At 42.5% G+C, this 18,159-nt stretch overlaps 1 protein-coding gene across 1 annotated transcript; it reads left to right on the top strand.

Moving 5' to 3' along the window:
- Positions 1-1,164: 1,164 nt before the first annotated feature.
- On the top strand, positions 1,165-17,497 carry LOC122938545. The gene is made up of 9 exons (XM_044294107.1): positions 1,165-1,460; positions 2,814-3,059; positions 4,435-4,641; positions 4,725-4,958; positions 5,866-6,019; positions 13,397-13,506; positions 14,209-14,322; positions 15,658-15,804; positions 15,890-17,497. Exons 1-9 carry the CDS (start codon positions 1,368-1,370, stop codon positions 16,022-16,024), a joined length of 1,440 nt encoding a protein of 479 aa, XP_044150042.1. The 5' UTR covers positions 1,165-1,367; the 3' UTR covers positions 16,025-17,497.
- The last annotated feature ends 662 nt before the right edge of the window (positions 17,498-18,159 follow it).

Raw genomic sequence — 18,159 nt, forward strand, 5'->3', positions numbered from 1 at the left:
ATAGATATGAGATATATAGATAGATAGATAGATAGATATGAGATAGATAGATAGATAGATATGAGATATATAGATAGATAGATATATAGATAGATATGAGATAGATAGATATGAGATAGATAGATAGATAGATAGATATGAGATAGATAGATAGATATGAGATAGATAGATAGATAGATAGATAGATAGATAGATAGATATGAGATAGATAGATAGATATGAGATAGATAGATAGATATGAGATAGATATGAGATAGATAGATATTAGATAGATAGATAGATAGATAGATAGATAGGAGATAGATAGATAGATAGAAGGTAGATAGATATGAGATAGATAGACAGATAGATATGAGATAGAGTAGATAGATAGATAGATAGATAGATAGATATGAGATAGATAGATAGATAGATAGATAGATAGATATGAGATAGATAGATAGATAGATAGATAGATAGTGAGATAGATAGATAGATATGAGATAGATAGATAGATAATGAGAGAGAGAGATGATAGAAATACAGGATGTAATGATGCAAATATAGGATCTCACTATCTAATCCTCTTTTGCATGATAAATATTTGCCCTGTATGTACAGGTGAAACTCGAAAAATTAGAATATCATGCAAAAGTCCATTTATTTCAGTAATGCAACTTAAAATTAGCATTTTATGAAAAGGTTCAATATTCTAGGCTCAATGTGTCACACTGTAGTCAGCTACAGAGATTGTGACTTTGGGGTTTCATAAGCTGTAAGCCATAATCATCCAAATTATAACAAATAAAGGCTTTAAAATATCTCGCTTTGCATGTAATGAGTCTCATATGTTAGTTTCACCTTTTAAGTTGCATTACTGAAATAATTGAACTTTGCACGATATTCTAATTTTTCGAGTTTCACCTGTAGATATGTGCAGAACTTTCCACAGAAGTTTTCTGTATATCACAGCCCTCTCACATGCAGAGGGGGAAGGGGGTGACTACTCTCATCATTGGGTAACGACAATGTTCTCCATGTGGTCGTTCTGTGCACACAATTCTCCTGATATCTCAGGAAAGGTGATGAAAGTTGAATTTCTTAACTTTTCCTGTTGCAGTTTAGTGCCCTATCAGCATGAGTCACAGCCCATCTACTGAGGAACTGCCACACACCTCCCAGTCCTCCCAGTCTTTTGGAGAGACCTCCGGGGCTGCCATTGGCTGTCTCAGCCTGCAGCACTCCTTACACACAGTCACCACTTGTTTCCTTGTGAGACAACTATAAAAGGTGTGCAGCATCCCAGAGGATCCACACTGCACCTAGGAGCCCTGAGCACATCACCTACCAGACCAGCTGTCCCCTGACAACTCCGCTGGGCCAGCACCATGAACAACCCAGGGTTTGAGCTGCAAGAAGACGGACTGGAGAGATATCGCAACAACGTAAAAGTGCAAAAAATCTATTATGAATGTACACATGTAAGTACTGAAAACATTGAGCGGATCTATCTATCTATCTATCTATCTATCTATCTAATATCTATCTTCTTTCTATCTATCTATCTATCTATCTATCTATCTATCTATCTAATATCTATCTAATATATATCTATCTATATATTTGCTATCTATCTCTATCTCATATTTATCTATCTACCGTTTTTATCTATCTATCTATCTCATATCTATCTATCTATCTCATATCTATCTATCTATCTATCTATCTCATATCTATCTATCTATCTATCTATCTATCTCCTATCTATCTATCTATCTATCTATCTATCAGTCTATCTCATATCTATCTATCTATCTATCTATCTATCTATCTCATATCTATCTCCTATCTATCTATCTATCTATCTATCTATCTCATATCTATCTATCTATCTATCTATCTATCTATCATCTATCTATCTAATATCTATCTATCTATCTATCTCATATCTATCTATCTATCTATCTATCTCATATCTATCCATCTATCTATCTATCTATCTATCTATCTATCTCCTATCTATCTATCTATCTATCTATCTCATATCTATCCATCTATCTATCTATCTATCTATCTCATATCTATCTCCTATCTATCTATCTATCTATCTATCTATCTATCTCATATCTATCCATCTATCTATCTATCTATCTATCTCATATCTATCTCCTATCTATCTATCTATCTATCTATCTATCTAATATCTATCTATCTATCTATCTATCTAATATCTATCTATCTATCTATCTATATCATATCTATCTATCTATTTATCTAGTCACATATATTTCAAATTTTACCAATTTAGCAGTGAATATAAGGGATTGAGTCTTCCTGCTGTTTTCATCGATAAATGTCTTCAAGGCGCTGCCCGGTTTTGTTATTGCTTGGCAGGAAGGACCTGACATGTCTGGTTCGTTTTCTTCACAAAATAACAATTCAGGAGCATCTCTTCTTATAATGCTGTTTGTGTTGTTCCTCTGTTATTCCTCCAAGAATTGCATGTATGAACTGACAACTGGGTGTTACCATCCTTCTTGTTAAAGGGGTGTGCCCCTACACAGTTACATACTGTCAGCACTGATCACACTTGGTTGTCTATTTATTCGTACATACATTTCTAGTAGGAATAACAGAGGGACTGCACAATGCAGAATTATGAGAAAAGATTTTAGTACTTACTAAAACAGACATGTCAAGAGAACTGTCCGGTTGTCTTTAAGCCCTTCTCTTGAATGTCAAGAGCCTCTACGTTTAAAGCAATTTTGGGGGGCTCCAGTGCAATACGATGACGCCCGGCCATTATTGAGCACGGATCTATGCTCTTCTTGCAGGATGAGAAGAAGCATTGCTCGCTGATGAAAATTTTCTTGGTCTGCTTCCTGGCTTGTCTGATAACCACCGCTGTCGGAGTGCTGATTCTGTGTCTGGTTTATCTGGGTCATTTTGGTCCGACGAAATCTCAGCAGGTTCTGATTCCTGCTTTCCCGGCCAGTAAAGACCCTCCACAGAACACCAATAACACCAGTGCCACCAGAGAGCCCCGCTTCAGCTTCATGAGTCAGCTCGGGAAATCCAAGGTAAGGTCACAACTGGTGGGAAAGAAGTCAAATCTCATTTTTGGGCAACAATATCTAACAGGAACCATGTAGTACTGCTGCTTGGAAGGATTGGGACCCACCAAAGGTTGGCTTCATCCACCTTCAGCTCAGGGGAAGCTAGGTCATGTTAGCAGACCACGTAGACAAGAGATCGGCCCTCATCTCCCAGGCTGGGGATAGAGAAGAGCATATACATTCTTGTCTCTGTGGTCCAGGAGCATCATGGGAGGGTCTATTATATTTTACAGTCCTCACCTACAGTGTGCTCTATATTTAACGAGAAGCGGCTTTATGTAATACAGCATTCATGTCTGACTGAGGACTTACAGATGAATCAGTGTCTTCAGACTTCTCTTGGAACCGACCTTCCTTCCATTTCTATCTATCTATCTATCTATCTATCTATCTATCTATCTATCCATACTATCAATTCAATTTCTATCTCATATCTATCAGAGCATCTATATCTACCTATCTATCTATATATCTATCTATCCATACTATCTATCTATCTATCTATCTCAATGTATTTTTAAGCATTTCGGGTCTATCCAGGACCAGCCCTATGAAACATTATGACGTGACCCTACATTCCTCTGGACGTACGTTGGCCACACATAAACCTGAGTAATGTTATTTCACCCTCTTACAATAACACTTCTCTCATCTTACTCACATTTAGCATACACCGATGTTTTTTACTATTGACAGATTGCAAAAAAATCTACATGTGCTGTGCTTCAAGGAAATGTCCTACACATCAGCTTTTATATACTCTCAGGTTCTTGTGGCATTGATGGTCATTAAGGGTTGTCCGGTCCAGAAGATCCATTTCCATAGTCTACATCCTATTAGGGGAATCTCGGTTAATAGAAGATTCAGGATTCTTATGTTGGTCAGAGTGAAGAGCGGTTACATAGAGCGTCCCTCACTTTGGAGGACCCGTCCTGTCCTGTATTACGTAGACAAGCCATTGATATGAATGGACATTGTGTAATACTTCATTTCCCCTGTGATGGCGCTGCAGGGAAAATGAACACTTATTGCCAGGTTTCCACACAGATTACAGCTGATCACTGGTGGTCCAGCAGGAGGACGCTTTGTGAGTTGCTTGTATAAAATTCCATTCTTTATGCAACCTTCTCATCTGGTGACGTGGATCCGCTAAGTCCTTAGCTGTAGAGCAGATCTTGAAGTAGCAAGGACAGGCGGTGCTGGAGTAGCAGGCAGTAGGACCTTTGTGACAGGGCTGGAGGTCCATGGAGCTGTAGGCTTGATGTAGTAGAGTTTGACTGAAGGCTGATGTTGCAGAGTTGAACTGAGGGTGTAATAGTCAGTTTCTCTTGTTTTCCAGGTTTTTTCATTTGAAGGAGGAGCGATCCAGTGGGCCCGTTACCGAAACAACCCCAAAGACTACTCCACTGAGAAGGAGATGCAGTTTGGTGCCAGCATCAATCAACATCAATCTAAAATGACAGTGGGGACGCTGCGGATCCTCGGTAAAGGGCTAAGGGCCCCACACTGGCATTTCAACGCCAATGAGCACGGCTTCCTGGTGCAGGTACCCGTCTCACAGTATTGCCAGTTCATTCTGATGTTAATTCGTTGCCTCAGACTAACAAACCGCACGATGGGTCATTGCAGGGCAAGGCATGGATCGGGGTCATAGATGAGGGTGGCGATGATGTCACCACCTACAACGTCACCGCCGGCCAAGTTATCTTCTTCCCAAAGAACACGCTGCACTGGGTGAAAAACGTGGGCAATGAAGATTGCCTTTTCGTCCTTTTCTTTACTACCCACGATGAACTCAGCACCCTGGACGTGGATGACGCCTTTTACAAGACCCCAGAAGATATAGCTGCCAGGTCCTTAAAGGTCAGTTGTATGCTCAAGTCGTCCTGGTCTGTAAAGTGGTGCTAGGAACTGTTCCTCCATGCTTCATTGCTTGCTGTTCTATGCATGGATTGATGTAGGCACCATAGGTACATATGGAGGCACCAAATGGTGGCACATAGAGACACTGCATGGTGGCACATGGAATAATATGGATCGTATGTAATCTTTATGCCACCGTACACAGTATGTGCATCTGGCAAGAGCAGATTCAGTAAAAAAAAATGCCCGATACCCACCCCTGTCCCTTGGAGATCGACACAAACTTTTGGTGGCACTTCCCCCCATTCTCTTTCCATGATCCCTACTAGAAACTTCACCCTGGTCTAAAACAAAAAGGGGAAAAAACATCCGAAACCTCTGACATGAATATGTATGAGACAGATTTGTGTCCCTGCTAGACTTCGATGGGCAATGTAGCTAAGCTGGAGCCACTGACAATAGTGTAGCAGAGCTAACAAAGGAGGGGTGTAGTTATGAAATCCTGGACTATGAGAAGTACATGTGTACTGGGCGAAGGTTTACTGTATAACTCCATCTCTAGGGTGGGATACCCCTGCTAGTATGGTGGCAGCAGGCCCCCTCACCTACTGGTCCCCTGTGCAGCTTCACCTTTGGTGCATCGAGGCCTGGCATGATATCTCATGTCTTCTGCATGTAACCATAAGGCAGAGGGCAATACATATCCTTAGTGGTGACCTCTGTGTCACAGATACTACTGACTTATAGAATCGATTTGCCCAAGTAAGGCATCGTTCACATCACCGTTTCTCCCTTTCCGTTCTCCGGCTCCGTTGAGGAGCAGGAGAACGGAAAGGAGAAACGGTAATGTGAAGGAGGCCTTAGTGATAATATCTGATTTGTTTTTGTTTTTTTTCATCCTTTTTAGCCAGTAGGTGGCGTAAACTTTATAAGAACCTTTAAGGAACCGAAAGAAGATCAAGCAATAAACCTTCCCAAAAACTTGGTGGAACTGATCCAAAATGCCAGCTATGCTCAGTCCAACTACTCCAATGTCTGGAAGTACTTTTACGACTTGAAAGGTAAAGATTTCCTGCGTTAGATGTATGACATACGCTCGGTGGGGAGGGGGTATGAATCTAGTATCTAGAATGATAAAAGCAAGCTCAGAGCTAGGACTATTTGGTCCATATTGCCTCAAGTTTCATGTACCATATTTGGTATCCTCTGCTGCTGTCATACTCTCCCTTCCCTTTAATGGGAGCTGCAGTAACCAGCTCCATCCACTACACAATGGATGGGGCTGTAGTTCAGAAACCACAGCTACTGCAGAAGAGCTGATTGGTGGGGGGTGCAGGGCGTCAGACCCCCGCCGATCAGATACTGATGGCCAGCAAGTACCAGAAGTCCTTTTAAAGGGTTTGTCTGCTTTCTTCATAAGTTTCAGAAATGCCACTGATACCACTAAATTGCTTTAGGGCTTACCTTAGCCAGCATTAGGGAGAAGCCCCCCCCCCCCCCCCGTGCCCACGGGTACCAATGTCAACCACCTGTGGCATCCATATTTTACCAATATACCAGCTGTTTCATCTACTGCACAGGTGCCAACGTGCACGTGCAGGATGTCAGCTATTTCCTCTACTGCACAGGCGCCAACAAGCAGGTGCGGGACATGCAGACCTTACCAATATGCCAGCTGTGTCCTCTACTGCACAGGCGACGATGGGCAGTGCAGACGCAGAGCAACAGCTGTGTTCTCTACTGCACAGGCGCCGATGGGCAGTGCAGATGCAGGACGACAGCTGTGTCCTCTACTGCACAGGCGACGATGGGCAGTGCAGACGCAGAGCAACAGCTGTGTTCTCTACTGCACAGACGCCGATGGGCAGTGCAGATGCAGGACGACAGCTGTGTTCTCTACTGCACAGGCGCCGATGGGCAGTGCAGATGCAGGACGACAGCTGTGTCCTCTACTGCACAGGCGACGATGGGCAGTGCAGACGCAGAGCAACAGCTGTGTTCTCTACTGCACAGACGCCGATGGGCAGTGCAGATGCAGGACGACAGCTGTGTCCTCTACTGCACAGGCGACGATGGGCAGTGCAGACGCAGAGCAACAGCTGTGTTCTCTACTGCACAGATGCCGATGGGCAGTGCAGATGCAGGACGACAGCTGTGTTCTCTACTGCACAGGCGACGATGGGCAGTGCAGATGCAGAGCAACAGCTGTGTCCTCTACTGCACAGGCACCGACAGGCAGTGGAGACGCAGGATAACAGCTGTGTCCTTTACTGCACAGGCGCCGGTGGGCAGTGCAGATGCAGGACGACAGCTGTGTTCTCTACTGCACAGGCGACGATGGGCAGTGCAGATGCAGAGCAACAGCTGTGTCCTCTACTGCACAGGCACCGACAGGCAGTGAAGACGCAGGACAACAGCTGTGTCCTCTACTGCACAGGCGCCGATGGGCAGTGCAGATGCAGGACGACAGCTGTGTTCTCTACTGCATAGGCACCGATGCCCAAATGCAAATGAAGGCTGTCCGTAGCGTACCAAGATACCAGCTGTGTCCTCTACTGCACAGGCACCAACGCACAGATGCAGGACATCCATAAAGTTATAGACCCTGTCCTACACCGTCATGCCAACATATGGAAACTCATCTGTAATGTATAGGAAATTGAGAGCAGCAATCTTTTAAATTTTCTTTTTCCAAAAACAGTGCCACACCTGTTTACTGGTTGTTTGCGGTATTTTCAGCTTAGTTTCGTTCACTTCACTGGAGCTGAGCTGTCATACCAGGAACAAACACAGACAGGTGTGGCGCTGTTTATGGAAGAAGGCAGACATGTTTGTCTACTTTTGTACAACCCTTTTCCCAGCTCAAGATTAATTGCGGTGATCATTGTTGGCCCCCCCAGTCTGTGGCCATCTTGGATTTTTTTTTCCTCTTTTCTGTTAAAAGTCTAAAAGAAGTGAGTGTTAGATTTTCCTGCAGCGCCACCACAGGAGAAACAAAGCATTACACAGTGTCCATTTACATGAATGTGTTGTCTGTGTAACATAGGACAGTTCTGGTCCTCCAGAGTGAGAGACGCTCTTTGTAGCTGTTCTTCACTCTGGTCCAGAGACGAGGACCCTGAGCAGAAGACCCCCGATAATAACCCTGAATTTCCCAATAGGATATATGAAAATGGGGTTTTCCCATACCCCGTCAAACAGTATTTTTGCCCTACACCTGAGACGGGGCCGTACGAGGTTCTGCATGGTCTTTTTCCTGAGGTCGAGGCAACGTGTTGTAATATTTTCTTTCCGGAGTTGCTGGTGCATTTCTTGGAAAAAGTGAATGTCGATCTTTTCTGAGATGAAAAGAAGCAGATGTCGGGTCATTTAATGTAAGATTTCAAGAAAAATGCTGACACGAGTTGTGTACGGGCGGCAGCGGTAGAGAAAATGTCCCACGGTGCCCTAAATCCTCATTTTACCTTCTGCGGGACGTTCTTGGTCATACAGCAGAATAAGCAGCTCATGACTGCATATCCTCAGGATGAAGCAGAATCCACAGCACTCTTGATAAAGACACTCTGTCGAAACCTCGCTATGTTTGTTGCCTAAATAAATCACAAGGATTTTCATTGAATGGACGAGTGCTGTGGATTCTGCTTTATCCGGTTCATTTGGGACTCTCAAGCCTGTGTCCCCATCCGCGTGCACCACCTATCCCAAGGATCATTAGCAAGTATCCTGAGGATTGAGATATACAGTTGCAAGAAAAAGTATGTGAACCCTTTGGAATGATATGGATTTCTGCACAAATTGGTCATAAAATGTGATCTGATCTTCATCTAAGTCACAACAATAGACAATCATAGTCTGCTTAACTAATAACACACAAAGAATTACATGTTACCATGGTTTTATTGAACAAACCATGTAAACATTCACAGTGCAGGTGGAAAAAGTATGTGAACCCTTTCATTTAATAACTGGTTGAACCTCCTTTGGCAGCAATAACTTCAGCCAAACGTTTCCTGTAGTTGCAGATCAGACGCGCACAACGGTCAGGAGTAATTCTTGACCATTCCTCTTTACAGAACTGTTTCAGTTCAGCAATATTCTTGGGATGTCTGGTGTGAATCGCTTTCTTGAGGTCATGCCACAACATCTCAATCGGGTTGAGGTCAGGACTCTGACTGGGCCACTCCAGAAGGCGTATTTTCTTCTGTTTAAGCCATTCTGTTGTTGATTTACTTCTATGCTTTGGGTCGTTGTCCTGTTGCAACACCCATCTTCTGTTGAGCTTCAGCTGGTGGACAGATGGCCTTAAGTTCTCCTGCAAAATGTCTTGATAAACTTGGGAATTCATTTTTCCTTTGATGATAGAAATCCATCCAGGCCCTGACGCAGCAAAGCAGCCCCCAACTATGATGCCCCCACCACCATACTTCACAGTTGGGATGAGGTTTTGATGTTGGTGTGCTGTGCCTCTTTCTCCACACATAGTGTTGTGTGTTTCTTCCAAACAACTCAACTTTGGTTTCATCTGTCCACAGAATATTTTGCCAGTACTGCTGTGGAACATCCAGGTGCTCTTGTGCAAACTGTAAACGTGCAGCAATGTTTTTTTTTGGACAGCAGTGACTTCCTCTGTGGTATCCTCCCATGAAATCCATTCTTGTTTAGTGTTTTACGCATCATAGATTCGCTAACAGGGTTGTTAGCATGTGCCAGAGACTTTTGTAAGTCTTTAGCTGACACTCTAGGATTCTTCTTCACCTCATTGAGCAGTCTGCGCTGTGCTCTTGCAGTCATCTTTACAGGACGGCCACTCCTACGGAGAGTAGCAGCAGTGCAGAACTTTCTCCATTTATAGACAATTTTTCTTATCGTGGACTGATGAACAGCAAGGCTTTTGGAGATACTTTTATAACCCTTTCCAGCTTTATGCAAGTCAACAATTCTTAATCGTAGGTCTTCTGAGAGCTCTTTTGTGCGAGGCATCATTCACATCAGGCAATGCTTCTTGTGAAAAGCAAACCCAGAACTGGTGTGTGTTTTTTATAGGGCAGGGCAGCTGCAACCAACACCTCCAATCTCATCTCAATTATTGGACTCCAGTTGGCTGACACCTCACTCCAATTAGCTCTTGGAGATGTCATTAGTCTAGGGGTTCACATACTTTTTCCACCTGCACCGTGAATGTTTACATGGTGTGTTCAATAAAAACATGGTAACATTTAATTATTTGTGTGTTATTAGTTTAAGCAGACTGTGATTGTCTATTGTTGTGACTTAGATGAAGATCCGATCATATTTTATGGGCAATTTGTGCAGAAATCCATATCAATCCAAAGGGTTCACATACTTTTTCTTGCAACTGTATATAAAACATCCCCCCCCATCGGGTTGGAGTGCTGCTTAATACTGACTGCATATCCTCAGGTCGTCCTCTTAGGTCAAGATGCTAAATAGACTATTTATCTGTCCCCGGAAAAGCTGGGTGACAACTCCTACAAGGGGCTATCACCCTGCTTTTGATTAGAGGGGTCTGAGCAATGGGACTCCTACCGATCACGACAATGGGTTCTGTGTCTAATCTACTATCTATCTATCTATATATCATCTATCTATCTATTTTGGGGACTCGCTCCGGTAGACATGATTAGCGGACCCAGTATAGAGGCAACAACAAGTTCTTTGGATCAAACAGTTCAGTGTTTTATTCACACTTTAGGCAAGTAACAAAACAAACAGTCATATACAAACAAAAAGTCACCTTGTGGTGTTGGTGGCAATTCACACCATGCGGCAATTCTGCCTCAAAGAGTCCTTGCTGATACCAGCACCGGCCTGTTTTTACGCCAAACAGGTAGTAAACCTTCATCTACAAGGCTCCCAGATCCCAACCACAGAGACCTGGCTTCTGAGCCCAGCTGCCTATTTAAGGACAGCCAGGTGCTGCCAAAATCCGGATCGGCATTTACAATCAGGTCCGGTATTTGACCTCACCTGGCTGTAAATGAGCCCCACAGCAAATGCTGGGAAGAAAATACCTGTTTTCCCAGACCAAACCTCTCACTGTGTCACACTATCTATCTCATATCTATCTATCTCATATCTATCTGTCTAAGGGTACTTTCACACTAGCGTTATAAGAATCTGGCAGGCAGTTCTGTTGCCGGAATTGCCTGCCGGATCCGGAAATCCATATGCAAACGAATATATTTTTTTTCCGGATCTGGATTCGTTAGACTTATGCATTGAAATACCGAAACCGTCTTTCCGGTATCATCCGGAATAACGGATTCGGTATTTAATTCTTTCAAAGCTAGAAAGAACTGAGCATGCGCAGACCAGAAAACTGGATTCGGCGATGCAGCAATTTACGGAACACTTGGTACTGGATCCGGCATTAATACATTTCAATGGAAATTAATGCCTGATCCGGCAAGTGCGGTAGTGTTCTGTGATTTTTGCGGAAAAAATACCGTACAAGGGAAGGAACGGAAGACATCCTGATGCATACTGAACGGATTTCTTTCCATTCAGAATGCATTGAGACAAAACTGATGCGTTTTTCCGGTATTGAGACTTTTTAGCGGATTTCAATACCGGAAAAGAATAACGCTAGTGTGAAAGTACCCTTCCTTATATCTACAGACGTGGACAAAATTGTTGGTACCCTTTGGTCAATGAAAGAAAAAGTCACAATGGTCACAGAAATAACTTTAATCTGACAAAAGTAATAATAAATTAAAATTCTATAAATGTTAACCAATGAAAGTCAGACATTGTTTTTCAACCATGCTTCAACAGAATTATGTAAAAAAATAAACTCATGAAACAGGCATGGACAAAAATGATGGTACCCCTAACTTAATATTTTGTTGCGCAACCTTTTGAGGCAATCACTGCAATCAAACGCTTCCTGTAACTGTCAATGAGACATCTGCACCTCTCAGCAGGTATTTTGGCCGACTCCTCATGAGCAAACTGCTCCAGTTGTGTCCGGTTTGAAGGGTGCCTTTTCCAGACTGCATGTTTCAGCTCCTTCCAAAGATGCTCAATAGGATTGAGGTCAGGGCTCATAGAAGGCCACTTTAGAATAGTCCAATTTTTTCCTCTTAGCCATTCTTGGGTGTTTTTAGCGGTGTGTTTTGGGTCATTGTCCTGTTGCAAGACCCATGACCTGCGACTGAGACCAAGCTTTCTGACACTGGCTAGTACATTTCTCTCTAGAATTCCTTGATAGTCTTGAGATTTCATTGTACCCTGCACAGATTCAAGACACCCTGTGCCAGACGCAGCAAAGCAGCCCCAGAACATAACAGAGCCTCCTCCATGTTTCACAGTAGGGACAGTGTTCTTTTCTTGATATGCTTCATTTTTTCGTCTGTGAACATACAGCTGATGTGCCTTGGCAAAAACTTCGATTTTTGTCTCATCTGTCCACAGGACATTCTCCCAGAAGCTTTGTGGCTTGTCAACATGTAGTTTGGCATATTCCAGTCTTGCTTTTTTATGATTCGTTTTCAACAATGGTGTCCTCCTTGGTCGTCTCCCATGTAGTCCACTTTGGCTCAAACAACGACGGATGGTGCGATCTGACACTGATGTTCCTTGAGCATGAAGTTCACCTTGAATCTCTTTAGAAGTCTTTCTAGGCTCTTTTGTTACCATTCGGATTATCCGTCTCTTAGATTTGTCATCAATTTTCCTCCTGCGGCCACGTCCAGGGAGGTTGGCTACAGTCCCATGGATCTTAAACTTATGAATAATATGTGCAACTGTACTCACAGGAACATCTAGTTGCTTGGAGATGGTCTTATAGCCTTTACCTTTAACATGCTTGTCTATAATTTTCTTTCTGATCTCTTGAGACAGCTCTTTCCTTTGCTTCCTCTGGTCCATGTCGAGTGTGGTACACACCATATCACCAAACAACACAGTGATTACCTGGAGCCAAATATATAGGCCCAATGGCTGATTACAAGGTTGTAGACACCTGTGATGCTAATTAGTGGACACACCTTGAATTAACATGTCCCTTTGGTCACATTATGTTCTGTGTTTTCTAGGGGTACCATCATTTTTGTCCATGCCTGTTTCATGAGTTTATTTTTTTACATAATTCTGTTGAAGCATGGTTGAAAAACAATGTCTGACTTTCATTGGTTAACATTTATAGAATTTTAATTTATTATTACTTTTGTCAGATTAAAGTTATTTCTGTGACCATTGTGACTTTTTCTTTCATTGACCAAAGGGTACCAACAATTTTGTCCACGTCTGTATTATCTATCTATCTCATATCTATCTATCTAGTGTTACCTGTGGTGTTTACATAGGACTGCAGTTAAGTCTATTGCATGATCTTATCTATACTAGAAGAAACCATTATAAATTACGGAGCCGTTTCTCGCAGATTAGCTCACGCCTATATGTACGGTATATTTTAGGGTCCAGAGAGTTTGTCTTCCCTGGAGGAATCATACAGTGGGCTCGCTACCGCAAAAACGGAGTCGGCCTCAATGAGACTGAGAAAATCTACAGTGAATCCGTCAATTCAGTAAGTTCTGCGGAGTGTAATCCGTTTTTATACAGGGCGATTAGTGGTTAGTGATGGTAGTCCTGGAAATATTCCTGGTGGTCTGGAGGTGGAGGGGTTATATTCAGATCCATTATCTATGGTGGTCTAGGCCAGGGGGATTATGGATTAATTTATATTATGGGTTTGTGGTTAACACCTACCTCTGCGTCAGGTAAATCCGGTAGAATAAATTCAATGATAAACCGGACATGAGGCTTTGTAGGACTAAAGTCGCTAAATGTAATGATACCTTTCACTTACTGATCCATTGCTTCATTCTGGAAAAAAAAAATACTTGTAATCCATATGCAAATGAGCACTTAAGTGCACCGAGGGGGGGGGAGGGGCAAGCCAATCTGTGCACCCTTGCTCCTCCTGCTTCCTCTGCTCGCCCCTCCCTCTCCTTCTTGACCGATAGTGATCGTGCCTGGCCCTGTCAATTAAGACATAAGAAATTGACCATAGGCAGAGGAAGGGGAGGAGCAAGGGTGCACGGAGTAAGGGTTTGGACCCGCCCTCGGTGCACTTAAAAAAGTTTTCCAGGATGTTTTTTACTGATGACCTATCCTCTGGATAGGTCATCACGAGAAAAAGGGAGTTTTCCCGTGATGATACTTTTGATCTTCATGCCCTACTATCAGATTGGAGTATTTTTGACAACCATGTCTTATTCTCTTCTAGCACGCTGACACCCTTACTCTGGGTACCCTCCGAATAAAGTCAAATGGTTTGAGACAGCCACATTTCCACTTCAATGCACATGAGATGGGGTATGTCATCAGCGGATGCGGTCAAGTAAGTGTCCATTCAAAAACATTCACTCACATATTAACAAAACTCCACATAGAGCAATTCCCCTATATACTATTGGAATTGCTCCCTTTTTTCAAGTAAGGCAGCACTGTGTTTGCCTAAATCATTTATACAGGGAGGCAATACTAGAAAAATAGGGAGACAATACTGTCTGCTTCGTTTAAAGGGAGGCAGTACTATGTGTACCTACATCATTTACAGAGAGAGATAGGGAGGCAGTACTATGTTTACCTACATGATTTACAGAGAAAGATAGGAAGGCAGTACTATCTGTACCTACATCATTTACAGAGAGAGACGGGGAGGCAGCACTATCTGTACCTACATGATTAACAGGGAGAGACAGGGAGGCAGTACTATCTGTATCTACATCATTTACATGGAGAGACAGGGAGGCAGTACTATCTGTACCTACATCATTTACAGGGAGTGAGTGGAAGGCAGTACTATCTGTACCTATATTATTTACAGGGTGTAAAAGTAAGACAGTACTACCCTTACCTACATTATTTACAGGGAGAGGCAGGGAGGAAGTACTATCTGTACTGATGTAATTTACAGGGAGAGACAGGAAAGCAGTACTATTTGTGCCTGCATAAAGTGCTGGGAGACAGTACTATCTGTGCTTACATATTTTATAGGAAGACACAGGGAGGCTTTATTATCTGTGTATACATAAAGAGGGGTTTACCAGAACCAGTATGAAACTGATCGCTGGGGGGCGTTCGAAAGCTGGGACCATCACTGATCACGAGTACGAGGATTCTGTGTACCCTATTGGTGCTTCTCTGTACACCTTCGGGGGAATTTCTTTTTTTTATGATTGCATTTTACTCATTTTGGATAAAAATCTTTTTTTCAGTGTTTATTAAAAATATTGAGCTGTTGAACTGTTTCTTTAGCTGTGTGACTGGTACTTTCACTTTGTGCTGGTGATCTAATAAACCTTATCTCTAAACTACTAAATAGTCATAAGAACTTATTTAAACCACCTTCTTATCATTATAATAAGAATTGAGCTATAATGAATGTTTATAAGGTGTCAGAGATCAGAGTTAAGGATGGAACAGAGTGAAAATTCTGAGCCTGCTACAAGAGAATCTCAAGGCTGCACAGAGACTGGGGCTAAAATTTTTTAATAAAGACCAATTTAAAAAATTATATTTAGCTCAACATACATGAGTACAATGCGAAAATAAACAAAAATGCCCCCAAAGCTGTACATAGCCTTTATGTACAGTTTAAAGTAATAAATGGAGATCCACCTTTTGGCATCTTCTGATCTGTTACTCTTTGTACATATATTTTACTTCTCAGATTGGAATTGTTGGCGACAGACCCGTCCCGGACTTCACGGTTGGCATTGGTGATGTATTCTTCTTTCCAATTGGGACTCAGCATTACATCAAAAGCACGTGTGATGAGGATTTATTCATGATCCTGGCTTTCAGTACCGGAAATCAGGTGCAACATTGAAAATATTTTTTCCCTGTGTGATTACATTTTTTCAAAAATATTATGTTCTAACTGTCTTCATGTATTTCGGCAGCTGGAAACACTGGATATGGATGATTATTTCCACGCCACATCCGATCACATCCTCGCTCAGTTATTCCTAAAGAAGCAGGGAGAATTTAAGAAGATTCCGAAGTTTAAGGACGATCAAGCGGTTAATCTGCCATAGACCTTGGTGTCAATTACCCAGGCTCTTACCAGCACCTTACTGGTTACATACTGGTGTAATCTCTTGACCCCTTCTACACCATTTTATGATGGATCGAAGGCTGGAATTAAATTGCAAAACTTTTTCCCAATGGCTGGACTGTCCCATTGGGGTCTTCATAAACTGGTCGTATTGTCATATGTTGGTAAATGTTGCAAAGGATCTTGAAAAATTAAACCGTCGGTGACTGAATCGTACGGAAGCGATTGACCAGGGTACGCGCTGATGGACAAAACATGATGGGCCAAATGTAATTCTATGAGCAAAGGACTCTTTTGGGCCAATGACGATGCTCCAGTTGGAGAGAAATGTGATCAATGGTTAAACAAGAATAATGGCGCTCCATAGACTGGTGTAACTTGAAGCTCCTGCGTCCTAATGCAAAACGGAAGCTCCACCTACCATGTGACATTTATAATACCGGTGCCTTTTAATGTAGGAGAGTGGCCCCCTTAGACACTAGGAGCCGGGTGTCGCTTCTACCTCTGAAACCCTTAAAGCTATGTCCTTAATTAGGCTGCCCCACTTGGGCAATGTTATAGAGTGTCCCTCTCCATGAACCACAGCAGAGGGTTTGTAAGTATCAGAAGCTTCTGTCATGGTGGTGCCAGCTTGCCATTCATCGGAATGGTCAACATGTAATGCTCTGTTTGGCCTGCAGGGGTCACTGTGGTCACTATATGATTGCCAACATCTGATTAGCTGATCTCCAACCAAATGCATTTCAAAAATTGGTTGTCTTCATGACACAGCCCCTTTAAAGCTGTTGTCCCAAGATTTAAGGAAGCACTCCGTTTTTATTCTTTCGGTCTTCCTTTTGTAACATCGGTAAGGGACAAGGTCTCTCCGTGTAGTAATCTCTCCCTTATCGATGGTCCAAATGAGGGGCCGAAATAAAAACTAAATGGAGCACCTCTTTAAACTTACCCCCTATCCACTGGATGGAACGATGCACACTGCCGCTCCAGCCAATCGTGAAGGGACCGCTGGAGATAGTGGAGTACAGCGCTAAGGATGAGCAGCATGTGCGGCTTTCTCCATTCATTGCTATGGGACTTCCAAAAATAGCCGAGCGCAAATCTTATAAAAGTTTTTTTCCTACACATTTATGAGCGACATATCTATGACTGATTGTAAGCGACTATGGCTCTCCTGGTTATAACAAGAACCGGATGTGTTGCTCATAGCAGCCAATCAGAATTCAGCTTGAATTTGTTTAAACTAGGTCAAAGAATAAAATCAGTGTTCTAATTGGTTGCTACAGGAAAAATGTCTATTTTTTGCCTGCAGTAGTTGTGATACGTGAGGCCCACTTTATTCTATACTGTGACTTTATGTGCATATCATATACAGTATGTTTTGATTACAAAATGTAATAAAATAATGGTAAAAAAATGGATATGAGCCATCCAGAGCTGATATTTTTAATATTTTGACTGCCTTTTTACTTATGTGGTAGCGATGGTCGTGATCCTAGTCTCCTAGGTGTGGGTACACTGGCTATGTTAACCTATAGTCGTCAGTATTTGAGAAGGGACATCAGGGAGGGTGTTGTTTGTATCCACCCATAAATTTAGAGCCTAAACCAGACCCATTAAAAAGTGGGACCACACTGGACCTACTAAAGACAGACCCCAGATCAGACCCACTAAATACATACAGACTCCAGACCCACTAAATAAATACAGACCCACTAAATAAATACAGACCACAGACCAAATCCATACAGACTTCAGACTAGGCCCACTAAATACATACAGACTCCAGACCAGACGCACTAATTAAATACAGACCCCAGATCCACTAAATAAATACAGACCTCAGACCAAATCCATACAGACTTCAGACCAGACCCACTAAATACATATGGGGTCATTTATCGAACTGGTGTAAAGTAGAACTGGCTTAGTTGCCCATAGCAACCAATCAGATTCCACCTTTCATTTTTGACAGCTCGTTTGGAAAATGAAAGGTGGAATCTGATTGGTTGCTATGGGCAACTAAGCCAGTTCTACATTACACCAGTATAATAAATGACCCCCATAGACCAGACCCACTAAATAAATACAGACTCCAGATCAGACCCACTAAATACA

This window comes from Bufo gargarizans, chromosome 5 (genome assembly GCF_014858855.1).
Source record: "Bufo gargarizans isolate SCDJY-AF-19 chromosome 5, ASM1485885v1, whole genome shotgun sequence".
Lineage (NCBI taxonomy): Eukaryota > Metazoa > Chordata > Amphibia > Anura > Bufonidae > Bufo > Bufo gargarizans.